Raw genomic sequence first — 13342 nt, 5'->3', positions numbered from 1 at the left:
TGTAGAAGTGCTGCCGCAAGCAGATGTTTATCATAGGACAGAGCTAGAAGCACTGTTCCCATAACTATTGCTTTAATTTAACAGATTATATTTGTGTTTTTAAAATCAAAATGTTAATAGGATAAACATTTATAGTCTTGTTATATAGGTCATTTACAGACGGATAATTATCAGGAGTAGTTCTGGATTAAAGATCTCTGATCTGTGTTAAAAAGGTTCCCAGATTACTTATTTTACATACTAACGTTCATATGAGGCCATCTCTGATATGAACCAGTCCGAGTAGGTTGAGTTGCTTGCTTCTGCCCAGTGTCTCAGAATAACTCTCTTGGCATTAGTGAGCGCCACCTTCAGCCACTGGGCATTTTTCCTACTTATTCCCTTGTGTCCTTTGAGACTATTCAGGAGACACAATGCAGGGGTAAGATTGACTTCTGTACCCAGACTATCAATAATCTTCTCCATGACTCTCTGCCAGATAGTGATGTTGGTTGACTGTTTGGACAGGCAGCCATTGTTAGAGGCATTACCAGTGTGTGGCTCTGAAAACTGCATCGTGCTACTGACTGACCTCATGAGAAACAGAGAGCTGGAGGAGGAACAGGCTTACACCTTCCTCACCACCATCGCCCTCATCCCTCATCCGTCCCCAAAGACCATCAACTCCATCAATGTGAGAACCTCTGGGTGTCATTAATAATGGTCCCAATTAACCCTCGTCAAAGCCATAGCAGCTCATGAGTGGTTGTCTTTTAAACATCTGTAAGATAAAGAGCTGTGTGTGCTAAGTGTACTCCTTTGCTCCTGTTTGTGTAGACCTTACTCGAGGTCCCAGAGTTGTGGACCAAAGCCTTGTTGGCTGGATCGTCTTTGGTCCATCAGCTGTGCCACAAGTCCCGAATCTCCTGCAGTGAACTCCCCCCTGTACAGACCCTCATGCAGACACTAGAGGAAACACTCAGGGAAGGCTGCGAGGGAAGAGAACACGCTCGAGTGAGAGACGCAAATACTTGATACTGCACTGGGCTCAACCAAAACCAACAGATTAATCTCTCAGTTTGCATTTATTGTGTTGCCTGGCAGGTTTTGTATGCACTGAAGGCAGTGGGAAACACTGGTCTGTCTGCTCCAGCCTTAACTCCCCTGCTGAAGCGCTGTGTGCTCACTCACTCAACAGCACTTGAGCTGAGACTTGCTGCCATTCAAGCCTTCAGACGTTTTCCCTGCTCAGCCGATGTGAGTTAATGCTGACTCTGCTCTTTTAGTCTGTCAAATACATTACCAGTTTAAGATATAACATTTCTGTGTATGTATTTTGTTGAGTGAGTGTTCTTACTCAAGCCAAACAGATTTATTTTGGTTCGCTTTACCGTCTCTGCTATAACTTCCAGGACAAACCCCCTATGAAATGTCAGCGTGAGGGTGATTGTATTTGACAAATAAATCAGTTATTAGCAATTTAATGAATATGTAAAAACAAGCTAAACGTTTCACTGACGCAGTAATTGATTCATGATGAGTTGAGGTGAGAGTGTGAGTCTGACATCAGTGACTGACAGAGGTTGTCTTTTCTTCAGCGCTCTGTGCTGTTGCAGCTGTACCGCTCCTCCCAGGAGGATCCTGAGGTCAGGATTGCTGCATACCTGCAGCTCATGCACTGCCCTGACCACAACGTTTTTGAAGTAGTGAAGACGACACTGAGAAAGGAGACCTCCAGCCAAGGTCTGATTATCTTGCACACATATGAAAAGAAAGATACATACAATTTTGTCACCGATTGTAAGGTGAATTGCAAGCAAAAGGACAGACTATTCATTGTCACACCTTTCCGATGTGCCACTCATTTTCTGTTGTAAGTCATTAGCATTTGCTCGTCTGTTTTCCAGTTGGCGCGTTTGTGTGGAGTCACCTGACAAGTGTCCTGAGGAGCGAGGACCCCATGAAGCAGCCCCTAATTGAGTCCCTTCCTGATGACATCATCAGCAGAGACTTCGAAGCAGAGTTTTTAAAGTATTCCTCATATTCAGACAACACTGTTGCCTCAGGTGAAAATTTATTTCAATTCTGAAGAATTAAGCATTCTTATTAGGATTATAAAAAAAAACCTGTTACACTAACATGCACAACAAAATAATAAATAATACTTCTAATTGCATGATACAATATTCTTTCTTTTTGTTTGTTTCAGGCATAGGAATTACAAATATTGAAACATCGTTGATTTTTTCTTCCAAGTCGTTTATACCGAGATCTGCCACCGTCAACCTCACGGTGTATTTCCACGGTCGTGCCCACAACCTATTGGAAGTGAGTTTCATGTTCTTTCAGTTTTTATTAACCGGTAGTGTCCACACAGCACGGATCCACAGCCGTGGGAATAATCCACACCTTCTGTGTGTGTTTATAGGTCATATCTTTCGGCTTTTTTTTGCCTTCTTATGTGTTGCTGAGTCAAAGTTATGATTCATTTTATATCGCATATGATTTTAAAAAAAAAAGAAAAAAACTGGGAGTAGTGATAATTGTGCAGAAGTCACAAAATATACCTTTTTTTTCATAAAAATTAGCCAAGTGAACTTTGAACTGTGACAAATTTCACAAATTCAATCTGATTTTAAATATTTTTAGTAGTTTTCGCTCAGGTGTGTTTATATAGTTATATAGGTGAAAATGAAAAACTCTATATTGCACATTCTTATAGCCTCTATATTGTATATACATACAGTGTATGTTTAACACAGTAATGGGGGGGGGGGGGGGGGTACTGCCTAAATGCTCCGTGTTCTAATAGTTAGTATTGGAAATATGACTAAATGAAAATTGTGTTTCCCACTTTAGCTGGACTTTCACATTGAAAACGCAGAACCACTTCTGAAGAACATTTTCGGTCACCCCTCACAAAACCCAGGCGGAGAAAACAACGCTTACAATCGTGAGACGCGGAGGACAAGGAGAAAAACAGATGAGAGCCACAAAGAAGCAAAAGAAAAGTGTTTATCCAGCACCAGCAGTTATCTGAACCAGGCCAGGGCCATGGTGAGGTCACTGTGATAGTTGTAAGACTGTCAGCTTCTCGCTGCGCTTATCTCAGGCCAGTAGTTAGGTTTAACATGTAATCTTGGTCATGTGGTTTAAGACCAGACAAAGACCCATACTGTTGTTAGGCGAAGAGGTCTATGAAGTGCAACACATTTACAGTGCAGTTTAGAGTTTAAGCTCTAGTTCAGAATTATTATCTTGACTGTAATGTCGGTACATTTGTAAAATACTGACATGTAGTAGTTAAAGTATACTGCCGAAAGATTAATCTAAATTGGTTCATTCATCTTTACAAATCTGAAAATATCTTTTTTTTTTTTTCCAAATTTTTGGTGAAGCTGTTTAAGTTTACAATAAAGTGTCCTGTTCTCACACTTAAGAAGCCGGAGGCTTTAAAAGATCAATCATTTTTCTTAATGATTAACTTTTTACTAATTACTGACTAATATAATATTTATAAATAACCAGCATCTCAAGCAAATGTATCATGTTCTATAAAATATTCAGATACATATACATATATACTTAAATGCATACATAATTGACATTTATTATTATTGTTATTATCATTATTATTATTATCATTATTACTACTATAATAATAATAATAATAATAATAATAAATATATTGAAAAATTAAAGGTTTATTCTTTTCCACTGAGAGAAGATAATAATGTAATCAGTTGATAATTATGTGTTTACCACCACTTGTCTGTTTCAGTTGTTTGGGAGAAGGAAAACTGTGGAAGACCGGCCGAAGTGCTGGGTCGGTGTGAAGGTGTTTGGGAATGAGCTCAGTGTGTTCACATGTGAAGATCTTTACAATCAAATCAACCAGCTGTCCCTGAGTTTAGCAGGACTGGTTGTCAAACTGCTCAAGGTATGAAGGTGTTTGTTTGTTGTAGTCTCTAAACCTTTTCATTTTCATACACACTCTCATTCACACTCCCCTCCCCCTTTGTCCTCCAGGGTCATGAGGTCGACTTGAACCACAGAGCGGTGCTGATGACAGAGGAGCTGCTTTTACCATCACTCTCTGGTTTGCCCCTCAAACTGGGCATCAATATGACCTCCCTCCTCTCACTGCGTCTGAAGGGCAACGTCAACTACAGGGACACGTCTCACTTCTCCCTGACCGGATATGTCAAACCTAAGTATTTACTCATCGTCATGTGTAAAAGGGGCTACAGTGTTTTTGGTTACAAACTGTGTCTAACTGTTTTCTGCTTCTTCAGTGCCTACGTGGGGCTGTCAGTCAGGATGGGTGTGGACAGCGTCCTTGGTCAGGCTGCAGTGGACTGGGTCTCTGAGCTGAGGAGCTCCACCAGTCTGGATGGCAGTGTTCAGCTGCAGGAGGGGCGAGATGTCAGGGTCATGCTTAACACACCTGAGGACGTCATGAACATCATCTCTCTCAGGTTCGGCGTGCGCGAACGTGTTCAGCAAAACACGAATAACAACATCGTAACGAGTGTGTGTGTGTGTGTGTGTGTGTGATTTTTGTGTTCACCAGCTCCACAGTGTTTCAGCTCAGCGGAGACCACAGAGACGAGATAAAGGGGCCAAAGAGTCGAATCCAGAAGACCACGTGCACACCAAAGACCTGTGAGTCCTCGTACACTGTTTAGGACATGACATGAAAATGGTTTAATATTTTATAGCATACTATACTTTGGCTTACAGTTGTTGTGTTTACAGTTGTCGTCTTTACCAAACAGTGATCTGTTCTCCTTTGCAGGGTCTAAGATAGTCGGCTGGCAGCTGTGCTCCAATGCATCATATCCTTCCCCTGCTGCGGGGAGTTTATTCCCTGTTGTTGGACCCATCCATCTCTCTGTCAAACTGCTGAAGCTGGACAGAGGACTTCATTACTACCTGCTGGAAGCTGCCTACTCACTGCTCCCTCAGGTGCAAAGGAATTAAAAGATTATTCAGTGAATTTCCAAAATAAATGGATTTTTCTCTTTATTCTGAGAAGAATCGGTGTGTTTCATGTGTGAGGTCTCACATCAAGGGCCTCAAAGCATGACAATGACCTTTTTATCCAGTCTCATAGTGACAAACAAACAAAACATGTCACACTTTGTCTTACAGAGAGGCACCTGGTTCCCCAGAGAGGCCTCCATCCACCTCCTCCTGGCCAGTCCTCAGTCCTCTGTCTCCAGAGACATGTCTCTGGACTTTGCCTTTAACCCACAGAGCCTGCTGCTGAGGATCACACATCCTCTGAAAACCATCCACATGCAAGGTTTTTTTTCCAGCAGGAACACCTGAACACCCCGCCCAAAAAAAAAAAAAAAATATATATATATATAAAAAGGTCTTTAATGCTGAAAATGTGTTGTTTTCTCAGGGCAACTTGAAAAAGAGAGCAGTAAAAAATCAGGAAAGCTGGAGCTGATCATTGATGGTGTCCATTACTATATTATGGTATGTCCTGAACTTAGATTTTCTTGAACTTAATGTAGTAAGTATCAAATATGTTAACGTGTTAATTATATTGTTGCTACAGGGTTTGGTTGACACTCAGACCCTCATGTCCGAGCAGAGGACACGTTACCATCTTGAGGCCAAGACGGCCGGCGATGGACATCCCTTAATCCTCTCTGCTAATGTTACTCGTGGATTGGGTCGGAAGATGAGTCTGTCTGCTTCAGTGAAGAATGTGTTCAGAGAAACTGCATCATTGTCTGGTATATAACTATAACTATATTTGATTAAATTGCATCTAAAAATCTGGATAAAACCTATACTTAGAATTTAAAGTCATTTTGGGAGTTCTTTTGTTATCGTCTCCCTCTTCTTCAATTTGCTTTATGTCAACTTTTGTCCAATGTTACGCATGGGACCTTTTTATATTACTTAAAAGTGTTATCATGACCATTGCTGACACTGTATATGGGTGTAGACATAATATACATGTGTTACCCATCTGCAGTGTCTCTGGAGCGCAGGCGTGACGGCAGCAGCAGGCAGTACTCTGTGGAGGTGGAGTTCTTGTTACCTGATGTGGTCAGCAGCAGGATGCTGGGACTGATGGAGCAGAAGGGCTCACTCTGGAGCTCTGCGCTCAGGCTCAAGTATGGTCTTGGAGGTGAGTCATCAAAAAAAATGTACATTTATGAAGGTGCAATGCAGTTTAAGATACAGGAGTAAACACTGATGCTGGGCGTAAAGAAGCAGTGGACCCTAAAATACTGTTTTGTGCAGACGTTTCATTTATCTTTTTCATTTTTTCGATTGCTCAGGATAAGACATCCTTTCACTTGTACAGTGATGCATATGGAAAAAAGAATCTCTGAATCTCTGAAAATGAAAAAAATGCTGGTCTACAGCAGCAGAAGATCACACCAGGTGCCACTTCTGCTACTTTATTAGGTGTCCTTTGTAGCCAATAAAGTGGCTGGTTAGTTTACTGTATATTGGCCCTGTGACTAATGGCACACAAGTAGAACAGGCAGACTCCTCACAGAGAGGCTCTTGGTCGCACCAGCATCCAAACCTGTGACCTTCTTCCATGTGGCCTATATGTTCTTCATCAATGCTTCCCCATCACCAGACTGTCTTCCCTCCTACAGTAGATGCCCGACACCTGCGTCAGGAGTGCTACGCATCTCAGAGGCTGAAGAGTGAGAGGGACTCAAACTCCACCTACATCATGAGAGCAGATCATGAATTATTTTGCTCCAGCACTGCTCCTATCAACCACAAAGTAACTACACAGCCTGACACAGTTATTTTCAAGCGGTTAATACGATGCTTACTGTAAAACTGATTAGATCCAGTTACTGTTTTGTTGTTCATTCATGCCTGTCCTGTAGATATCCAGAGAAAGAAACTAAAGAAACTGAGTTGCAACAGGATGCTGCTCAGTGTCTTCAGTTTCATTCTGTGCTGTAACGGGTTCATGCTGTTTATTCTCCTAAGATTCAGCTAAGGCATGAGGAGAGCCCCAGACACATTAATTCAGCCTTGCACATGAGCTATGGCAAACACTGGGATGAGATTAACAACAAACGTACAGTCCTTCTGAGCCAGTCCTTCAAAAACCAGTCCACACAGAACCACACCAGCTATACTTTGGAGGTAAAAAGGCGCACATTTAAATATGTGATTCTCTTTTGTTTCCTGGCTCAAAGGATTTCTGTTATTCCTCTATGTAGTCAAATATAAAATGTGTGTTTGCTTATTTTATTCCAGTTCAGCCTCAAGGTGCCAGAGAAAAATTTAATCTACAGGACCCAGCTTCTGCACTCGAACATCAGACATGTTGGGTCTGAGAGCAGCTCTCACTTAAAAATCAACTACAACAATCTGACGCCGCTGGTTGCTGGGCTGCACTGGAAAAGCCCTCCCAAAGATGGCGTGCATAAAAAGTGGGAAGGTAAAAATATTTCTCTTTGGCCCATCGTATACTGTATGTGGTATTTAAAGTGTTTTGTTTTTGTGTCTGTGGTGACACATGGGGACACCAGTTCTTTAAAATTTGAGTGAGGTGCAACAAATGTCGAAAAATGACTCCGAAACATTTGCGAGGTAGTGAGATGCTGAAATGAATGTTGAAAGAGAACAATTGGAATTGGAATATGAACTTGGAGTCGTCCTGGGGGGGCGGGGTCAATACAGAAGTTACACGCTGGAGCTTTAAGGCATTATATAAGTTATGAGGCAGCCTCCACCTGCATTGAGACACCGGTCATTAGTGCATCTTATTCTCATTCAGGCACATTTAACATGGACACGCCATGGCTGCACATCTACACCACCCACAAGCTTAGCCGCCCTCAGCGCCACACACTCCAGCTCACATCGGAGCTAACTGCCAGCAAGTGGCTGACGATCCGTAACCTCATCCTGGAGGCTTTCTACAGGGACAGAGGCAGAGGGAGGGAGGCTCGTCTGCAGCTCTACACACCAGCTGTCACCTACCTTCAGGTATGTAGAGAAGAGGTGGTGTCCTTGAAGCATTCACACACATCTGTTGTTAGTATCTGACACAGGCAAACTCAAATTTCTTTGGGTAACTGGGGGGTTTATTCGCTGCTACAGATTTTTAACAAGTCAAATAAATAAAACTCACAGTAGTACAAGATGTTTAATTCCTTTTTTTTATTTGTTTTATTGGTGTATGACAATGATAAATCAATCAATATATGCAACAGATAACAAAATAGATAACAGATGAATAGATAAAGAGATAACAAAGCTAAAAACATCAACACATGCACTGACATACAACACGGCAATAACTTAATATCCGCAATTCAACATGCTTTTCCAATCATAAAGGTCCATAACAATATTAATTCTAAAAAAAGTCTGCATTTTTTGTTTTCTATATGAAAAGTAGGTATATTGTTTTATCCATTCTTTTATCCATCCATCTGATGACTCTATTTGAAGTTTAAATTGTAAAGGGCTAACTGAAATTGCACTACTAACGTCTTTTAAAGAATATATCTATTTAATGAATTGTTCTTCCTCCACCCTGCCCCAGGCAGAAGGATGGGGTGTGGTGGGGAAGCGAAGTGTGAAGGCCTCCTGCTCATTGAGCTCCTTGTGGACTCCTCCCCTGGGAGGAGAAGTTTCTCTGGAGGCCTCTAAACTCAGCCAGTCCCTGCAGATGGCCTCCTCCTACGCCCAGCACAACGTCAGCCTCGCTGCTGTGCTCAATACTGTAGACAAGGTGGGTGGAGACACACATGGGCTGCTGGGGCTTTTACGATGTATCCACAAAGGTTATCACTTAAATTCTTTTTAATTATATGACACTGATTATTATTATTGTTGTGTTCAAAGTCATACAATAAAAAAAAACACTTTTTTTTTTAAGTCAAAGAGACCAGTTCATTGTGGGTTTAAACAAAAACACTTGTAAACAATGCATACAAACTATGTTGATATATGCCCTCAGTGGCTATTTTACCAGGTACACAGGTCCTCTGCATACCTTGGTAGTTATTTTCTATCATTTCTATCATTCTCCTCTGACATCTGGCATCCCTGAGGCCTTTCACCCAGAGAACTGCCACTCACTGGATATTTTTGGACCATTCGTTGTTACATTTAGAGATGGTTGTTGTGCGTGAAAATCTGCAGTTTCTGGAACACTCAGAACAGCCTGTCTAGCTCCAACAACCATGCTACATTCCAAGTCACTTAATCACCTTTCTTCTCCATCCTGAAGCTCGGTTTGAAATTCAGCAGGTCGTCTCTATCATGTCTACATGCCTCAATGCATTGAGTTGCTGCCGATTATTGTTGTTATTGTTTTATCACCCAGCCCTAATGACTGCATGATTGTTTTTCTGTTTAAGAATTTGAAAAAGAGGCAAGCATCGGTGAAGATGACTTTCTCAAGTCCTAAGAGTCCGTCCACAGAGCTGGAGTTTGAGGGCACATTGGAGGAGCTGAGGAAGGACAAGAGGATGCATCAGAAAACAGCAGTTCTTCATCTCAGGTCTGTGTGTTTCAGGATGATCACTACGTAAATAAAAGAATTGTATGAGGAAACTTTCAACAATTTCCTACAGACAGCCCTTCCAGACCTTTCCGCAGACTCTCCTCCTCAGAGAGACTTTCACTGTTGATCTCCTCAAAGGCCTCTACATGCTGGAATCCAAAGTCTCTCTCCCTGGCAACAGAGAGGTCATCCACACCCTTACTTTGGGCTACCAACCACCAAGCCCTTTTGTAAGATTGATTTATTAGCTCAATGCATTATGCTTAAAGAGAAGCCAGGGCAGTGATTTATTAGTATCTCTTTTGATCCTCAGGCTTGCTCTGCATTGGTCCATCCTTTCATTTCTGACACGATTCCATCCAACTCAGAATTCTGTGTGACCATAACCAGTAACGAGGTAAACTGTTGGACTTTTATATATACATGCACAGCACATACATTTACAAACATTGTCTAAATGCCTTTGATGGGTGGGTAGGAACACTTTGTGAAGTGTAAACTTAATGATAGACAGCAACTAAATCTCCCTGTGTTTCACAGTATCCTGCAGTTTTGGTGTTTGTGGAAAAGTCGGTCAAATCAGCAATATTTAGTTAGAGCTGAACAGAAGAGCAATCATATTAATAGAGACAGAGTTTGAGTGCAACAATTTAAAGAAGGCAATCTTTGTGGTGGAAAAAAAAATGTTTTATTGTCCAAGAGAAGTTCATGACGTTGCGGGTAAATGAGAAAATGCTTAATTCAGAGACTACAGACGAGGACATGGATTACCAGTGGTTTTGCGTTTCCTTTCTGTGCGCCGAGCGTTATTTGTGTAGTTACTCTTACTCGTCTACATTAACGTCAGTAGAAACATTGGAAACATTCATACATTGTACAATGTCTCTGTATGGTTCAATCTATTTCAGACGCAGAAGAATGTTCATGGGAGGTTGCGGGTCGGCAGCAAGGACAGACTGAGTTTCTTTGGACACATTTATTCAAACCACCAAGTTCTCAATATCAGAGCCAACTTTACACAACAGCTACAGGTAAAACAGCCTCTGTATGTATGTATGTATGTATGTAAGAAGGGATTTACTCCAACAGTGAACTGTGTACAGTAAAGAGGTCAAACGTTTGGTGACTTTAACTGTCATTGCTGTTACAGCTGCAGCTCCCCTCCTTTGCTATAATGGAGGGAGATGTATGTTGGAACCCAGAAAACAACCCTGACTTTGATTATCAGGCCAGAGGCAAACTGAGAATAGAGCGACAGGAGTGCAGAGTGAGTCATGCAGAATCGACTTTTTTAATTACTGCTTGTTTATTAATCAGCAGTGATTCTGGTAAAAGTGCGATATCCATTTGCTTTCTTCCTTTTCAGATCTCTGTACAGTTAAACGGAACATCGGACAGAGTGGGACTATATTCATCTCTCAGTCACCCCTTCAAGTCAAAGATTCCCAAAACACTAGAGGTACTCACTTTTTTGTGTTTCATGAGAAGTGTTGTTATTTTTATATAACAAATATTTGGTCTTAGTCTTAGGCTTCCAGGGTTTGAGGTGTCTATTATAATATCCCTGTTTTCTATGTTAAGGTTAAGGCCACTGCAGACACAGTGGCTGGTGAAGGAAGAAGCGTGGTGCATGTGAAGGCTGACGGGAAGGACAGGGTCAAGCTGCATGCACAAATGTCCCACTCCCATCGCAGGGAGCACAGAGCCGTTGGGCTGAGGATGAATTTATCCCAAAGCCTTCTGCCTACAGCCACTGAGCTGAGTATCAACATGGACACCAACATTTCCTCAGACAGGTGTGTGTGCGTGTGTGTCCACTTTAGCTGTGGGGTCACCGTGTGTGCTAAACAATAGTGACTGCCTCCTTGTGGATATATGATCTCATTTGTCTGTCCTCTGCCTGTCTCTTACTCACTCAGCGCGTCTTTGCGCGGCTCTTATACACAGGGGAATGAGCGTCTGCTTGTCCAGATTAACGGATCTGTAGAAAACACCCACGGTCGGCAGCTGGCTGTGTCAGGGGACTTGAGGCACTCGATGGCCAACCTTCAGGTTCTTCCTCCAGCCCTGGCGTTGCATGGGGCACTGGGACAGTCTGACACGCTCATAGAAGGTAGAAATTCATGTGAAAATATTGTACGTTTGAAAAGAAATTCCGTCATACATGAAAGTAGCTGGAATTTGCAGAGAGATGGGGGCTGATTTATTGTTTCTGTGTCTGCGTGTCCACAGACGTCTTACTGCGTCAGTACATGCACAAGTGAATGTGTAGCGACTTAACTGTGAATGTATGGATGGGCCCTTAGATTAGATGGTAAATGTTTGTATTTATATAGCACTTTTCTAATATTGATGACCCCTCAAAGCTGCTTTACACTCCTTTGGTCCTCAACACTGCCCTGCATGTTTTAGATGTTGCCCTGCTCCAGCAGTTTATCAATTCTTTTAATATTACATGATGATTAATGATTAACAGTCAACGCCATTTTAGATAGATTACTATAGAACAGGCATGTCCAAAGTCCTGCTCGCGGGCCAATCACTACCCTCGGTCAGATTTGGTTTTATAATGTATTATTTATGGCCAGAGACACAATCAAACAGAAAATTGGCTTCAATGTCATCCCGATAAGCTCATCTGGCAAGGAGTTGTCGGACTTTGGAACCAGAGTCTGGGGTTTGCAACCCATCTGTGACAGACAGATACATGTGTTCATCATTATGTTATCTGACTCCAGATGTGACAGAAAGGCAGATTTTTTTATTTTTTTCCCCCACTCCTGTGTGGCTTGGATTTGGTTACATTACCATTTAAAAATGATAATTGTGACAATAAAAATAAAAGGTTTGAAGGGACCATTCGCCCCTGGGAATCTTCACATTACCAAATTTGGCCCTCTTTAAAAATAAAAGTTTAGACACCCCTTGCTATAGAACATGTAAATGACTTAAACTTAAAGCTCAAAATTGAGTTCATGAGACATGGATATGACTTTAAGCTTCTGTCAGTAAAATATCTTGTTAAAATATGTTATGTTGCTCTTTAGTCACACGGGGTCTCTCTGTCTCAGGGCTCTGAGAGTAAATATAGAAGAAACTTTTGGAGTATCAAGAATCAAGAAGTGTGAAGTTCAAAGTCGTCTCTACTTTATCATGCTGAGATTCTTATGTCGTGCTGTGTGTGTGTGTGTGTGTGTGTGTGTGTGTGTGTGTGTGTGTTGCAGGACACCTGAGAGTCAAAGTAATGGAGACCTTGTACAGTGTGGAGCTCAGACATGAGGAGGATCATGCAGAGGCTTTGTACAGTGACGACAAAGAAGTCATGGGAAAAATATCCAGCAGGGCCTATGATTGGCTGTGTGTTCACCTGGGGGAGGAACACCTGCTCATGAATGTGAGCCACCGACTCGGAAATCATGGACGGGGTGAGGTCTACACCCAGCTTTCTCACTCTTTCCACCTGCTTAACCTCACAGGTAATCATAGCCGTTAACCTACGTTACATTTAATTCCGTGTCATTCCTCCCTGTCTCTCAGTTTGTTTGTCTTCTGGATACAGGTTTACCCGCTAACATTAGTGGTCAGGTCAGGTGGGCTCAGGATAGACGTCAGCTGTCACTTTTGGCAGATCTGCAAGCTGGACCTGAATATCTAAAGGCTCAACTTGATGGTGGCAAAACAGACCATCTTATTCCAGGATGGGAGTACTCCTGTGGGCTGCAGCATCAAGTCAAAGCTCTGCTCAAAAGAGGCCTTTCAAGCTCCATACAAGCCAAGGCACATCACCAGGTAACTGGGACTATACTGAAAATGTATATGCCTGTCAATTTTTATAATTTT

The 13342-nt window shown here is 42.0% G+C and overlaps 1 protein-coding gene across 3 annotated transcripts in view; it reads left to right on the top strand.

The window, feature by feature from the left end:
* LOC131460537 (uncharacterized) overlaps positions 1–13342 on the top strand; it is a 40263-nt gene that overhangs the window by 4959 nt on the left and 21962 nt on the right. For 2 of the 3 annotated variants that reach the window (XM_058631152.1, XM_058631136.1), the window contains 31 exons: positions 508–673; positions 817–993; positions 1084–1236; positions 1578–1722; positions 1887–2045; positions 2189–2307; positions 2839–3036; positions 3761–3919; positions 4009–4193; positions 4275–4457; positions 4553–4644; positions 4778–4947; positions 5134–5287; positions 5393–5469; positions 5552–5732; positions 5978–6133; positions 6618–6751; positions 6967–7125; positions 7240–7423; positions 7763–7974; positions 8537–8725; positions 9357–9499; positions 9573–9732; positions 9816–9899; positions 10411–10533; positions 10653–10769; positions 10869–10961; positions 11084–11298; positions 11422–11615; positions 12727–12978; positions 13062–13291. In XM_058631152.1, coding sequence (XP_058487135.1) covers positions 508–673; positions 817–993; positions 1084–1236; positions 1578–1722; positions 1887–2045; positions 2189–2307; positions 2839–3036; positions 3761–3919; positions 4009–4193; positions 4275–4457; positions 4553–4644; positions 4778–4947; positions 5134–5287; positions 5393–5469; positions 5552–5732; positions 5978–6133; positions 6618–6751; positions 6967–7125; positions 7240–7423; positions 7763–7974; positions 8537–8725; positions 9357–9499; positions 9573–9732; positions 9816–9899; positions 10411–10533; positions 10653–10769; positions 10869–10961; positions 11084–11298; positions 11422–11615; positions 12727–12978; positions 13062–13291 — 4963 coding nt within the window. The remainder of the gene's footprint in view (positions 1–507; positions 674–816; positions 994–1083; positions 1237–1577; positions 1723–1886; positions 2046–2188; positions 2308–2838; positions 3037–3760; positions 3920–4008; positions 4194–4274; positions 4458–4552; positions 4645–4777; positions 4948–5133; positions 5288–5392; positions 5470–5551; positions 5733–5977; positions 6134–6617; positions 6752–6966; positions 7126–7239; positions 7424–7762; positions 7975–8536; positions 8726–9356; positions 9500–9572; positions 9733–9815; positions 9900–10410; positions 10534–10652; positions 10770–10868; positions 10962–11083; positions 11299–11421; positions 11616–12726; positions 12979–13061; positions 13292–13342) is intronic. The other variant, XM_058631144.1, reaches the window with a different exon arrangement.

This window comes from Solea solea, chromosome 1, assembly GCF_958295425.1.
Source record: "Solea solea chromosome 1, fSolSol10.1, whole genome shotgun sequence".
Lineage (NCBI taxonomy): Eukaryota > Metazoa > Chordata > Actinopteri > Pleuronectiformes > Soleidae > Solea > Solea solea.
Note: the sequence above shows the minus strand (reverse complement) of the source record. Positions and strands in the feature narration are given on the sequence as shown.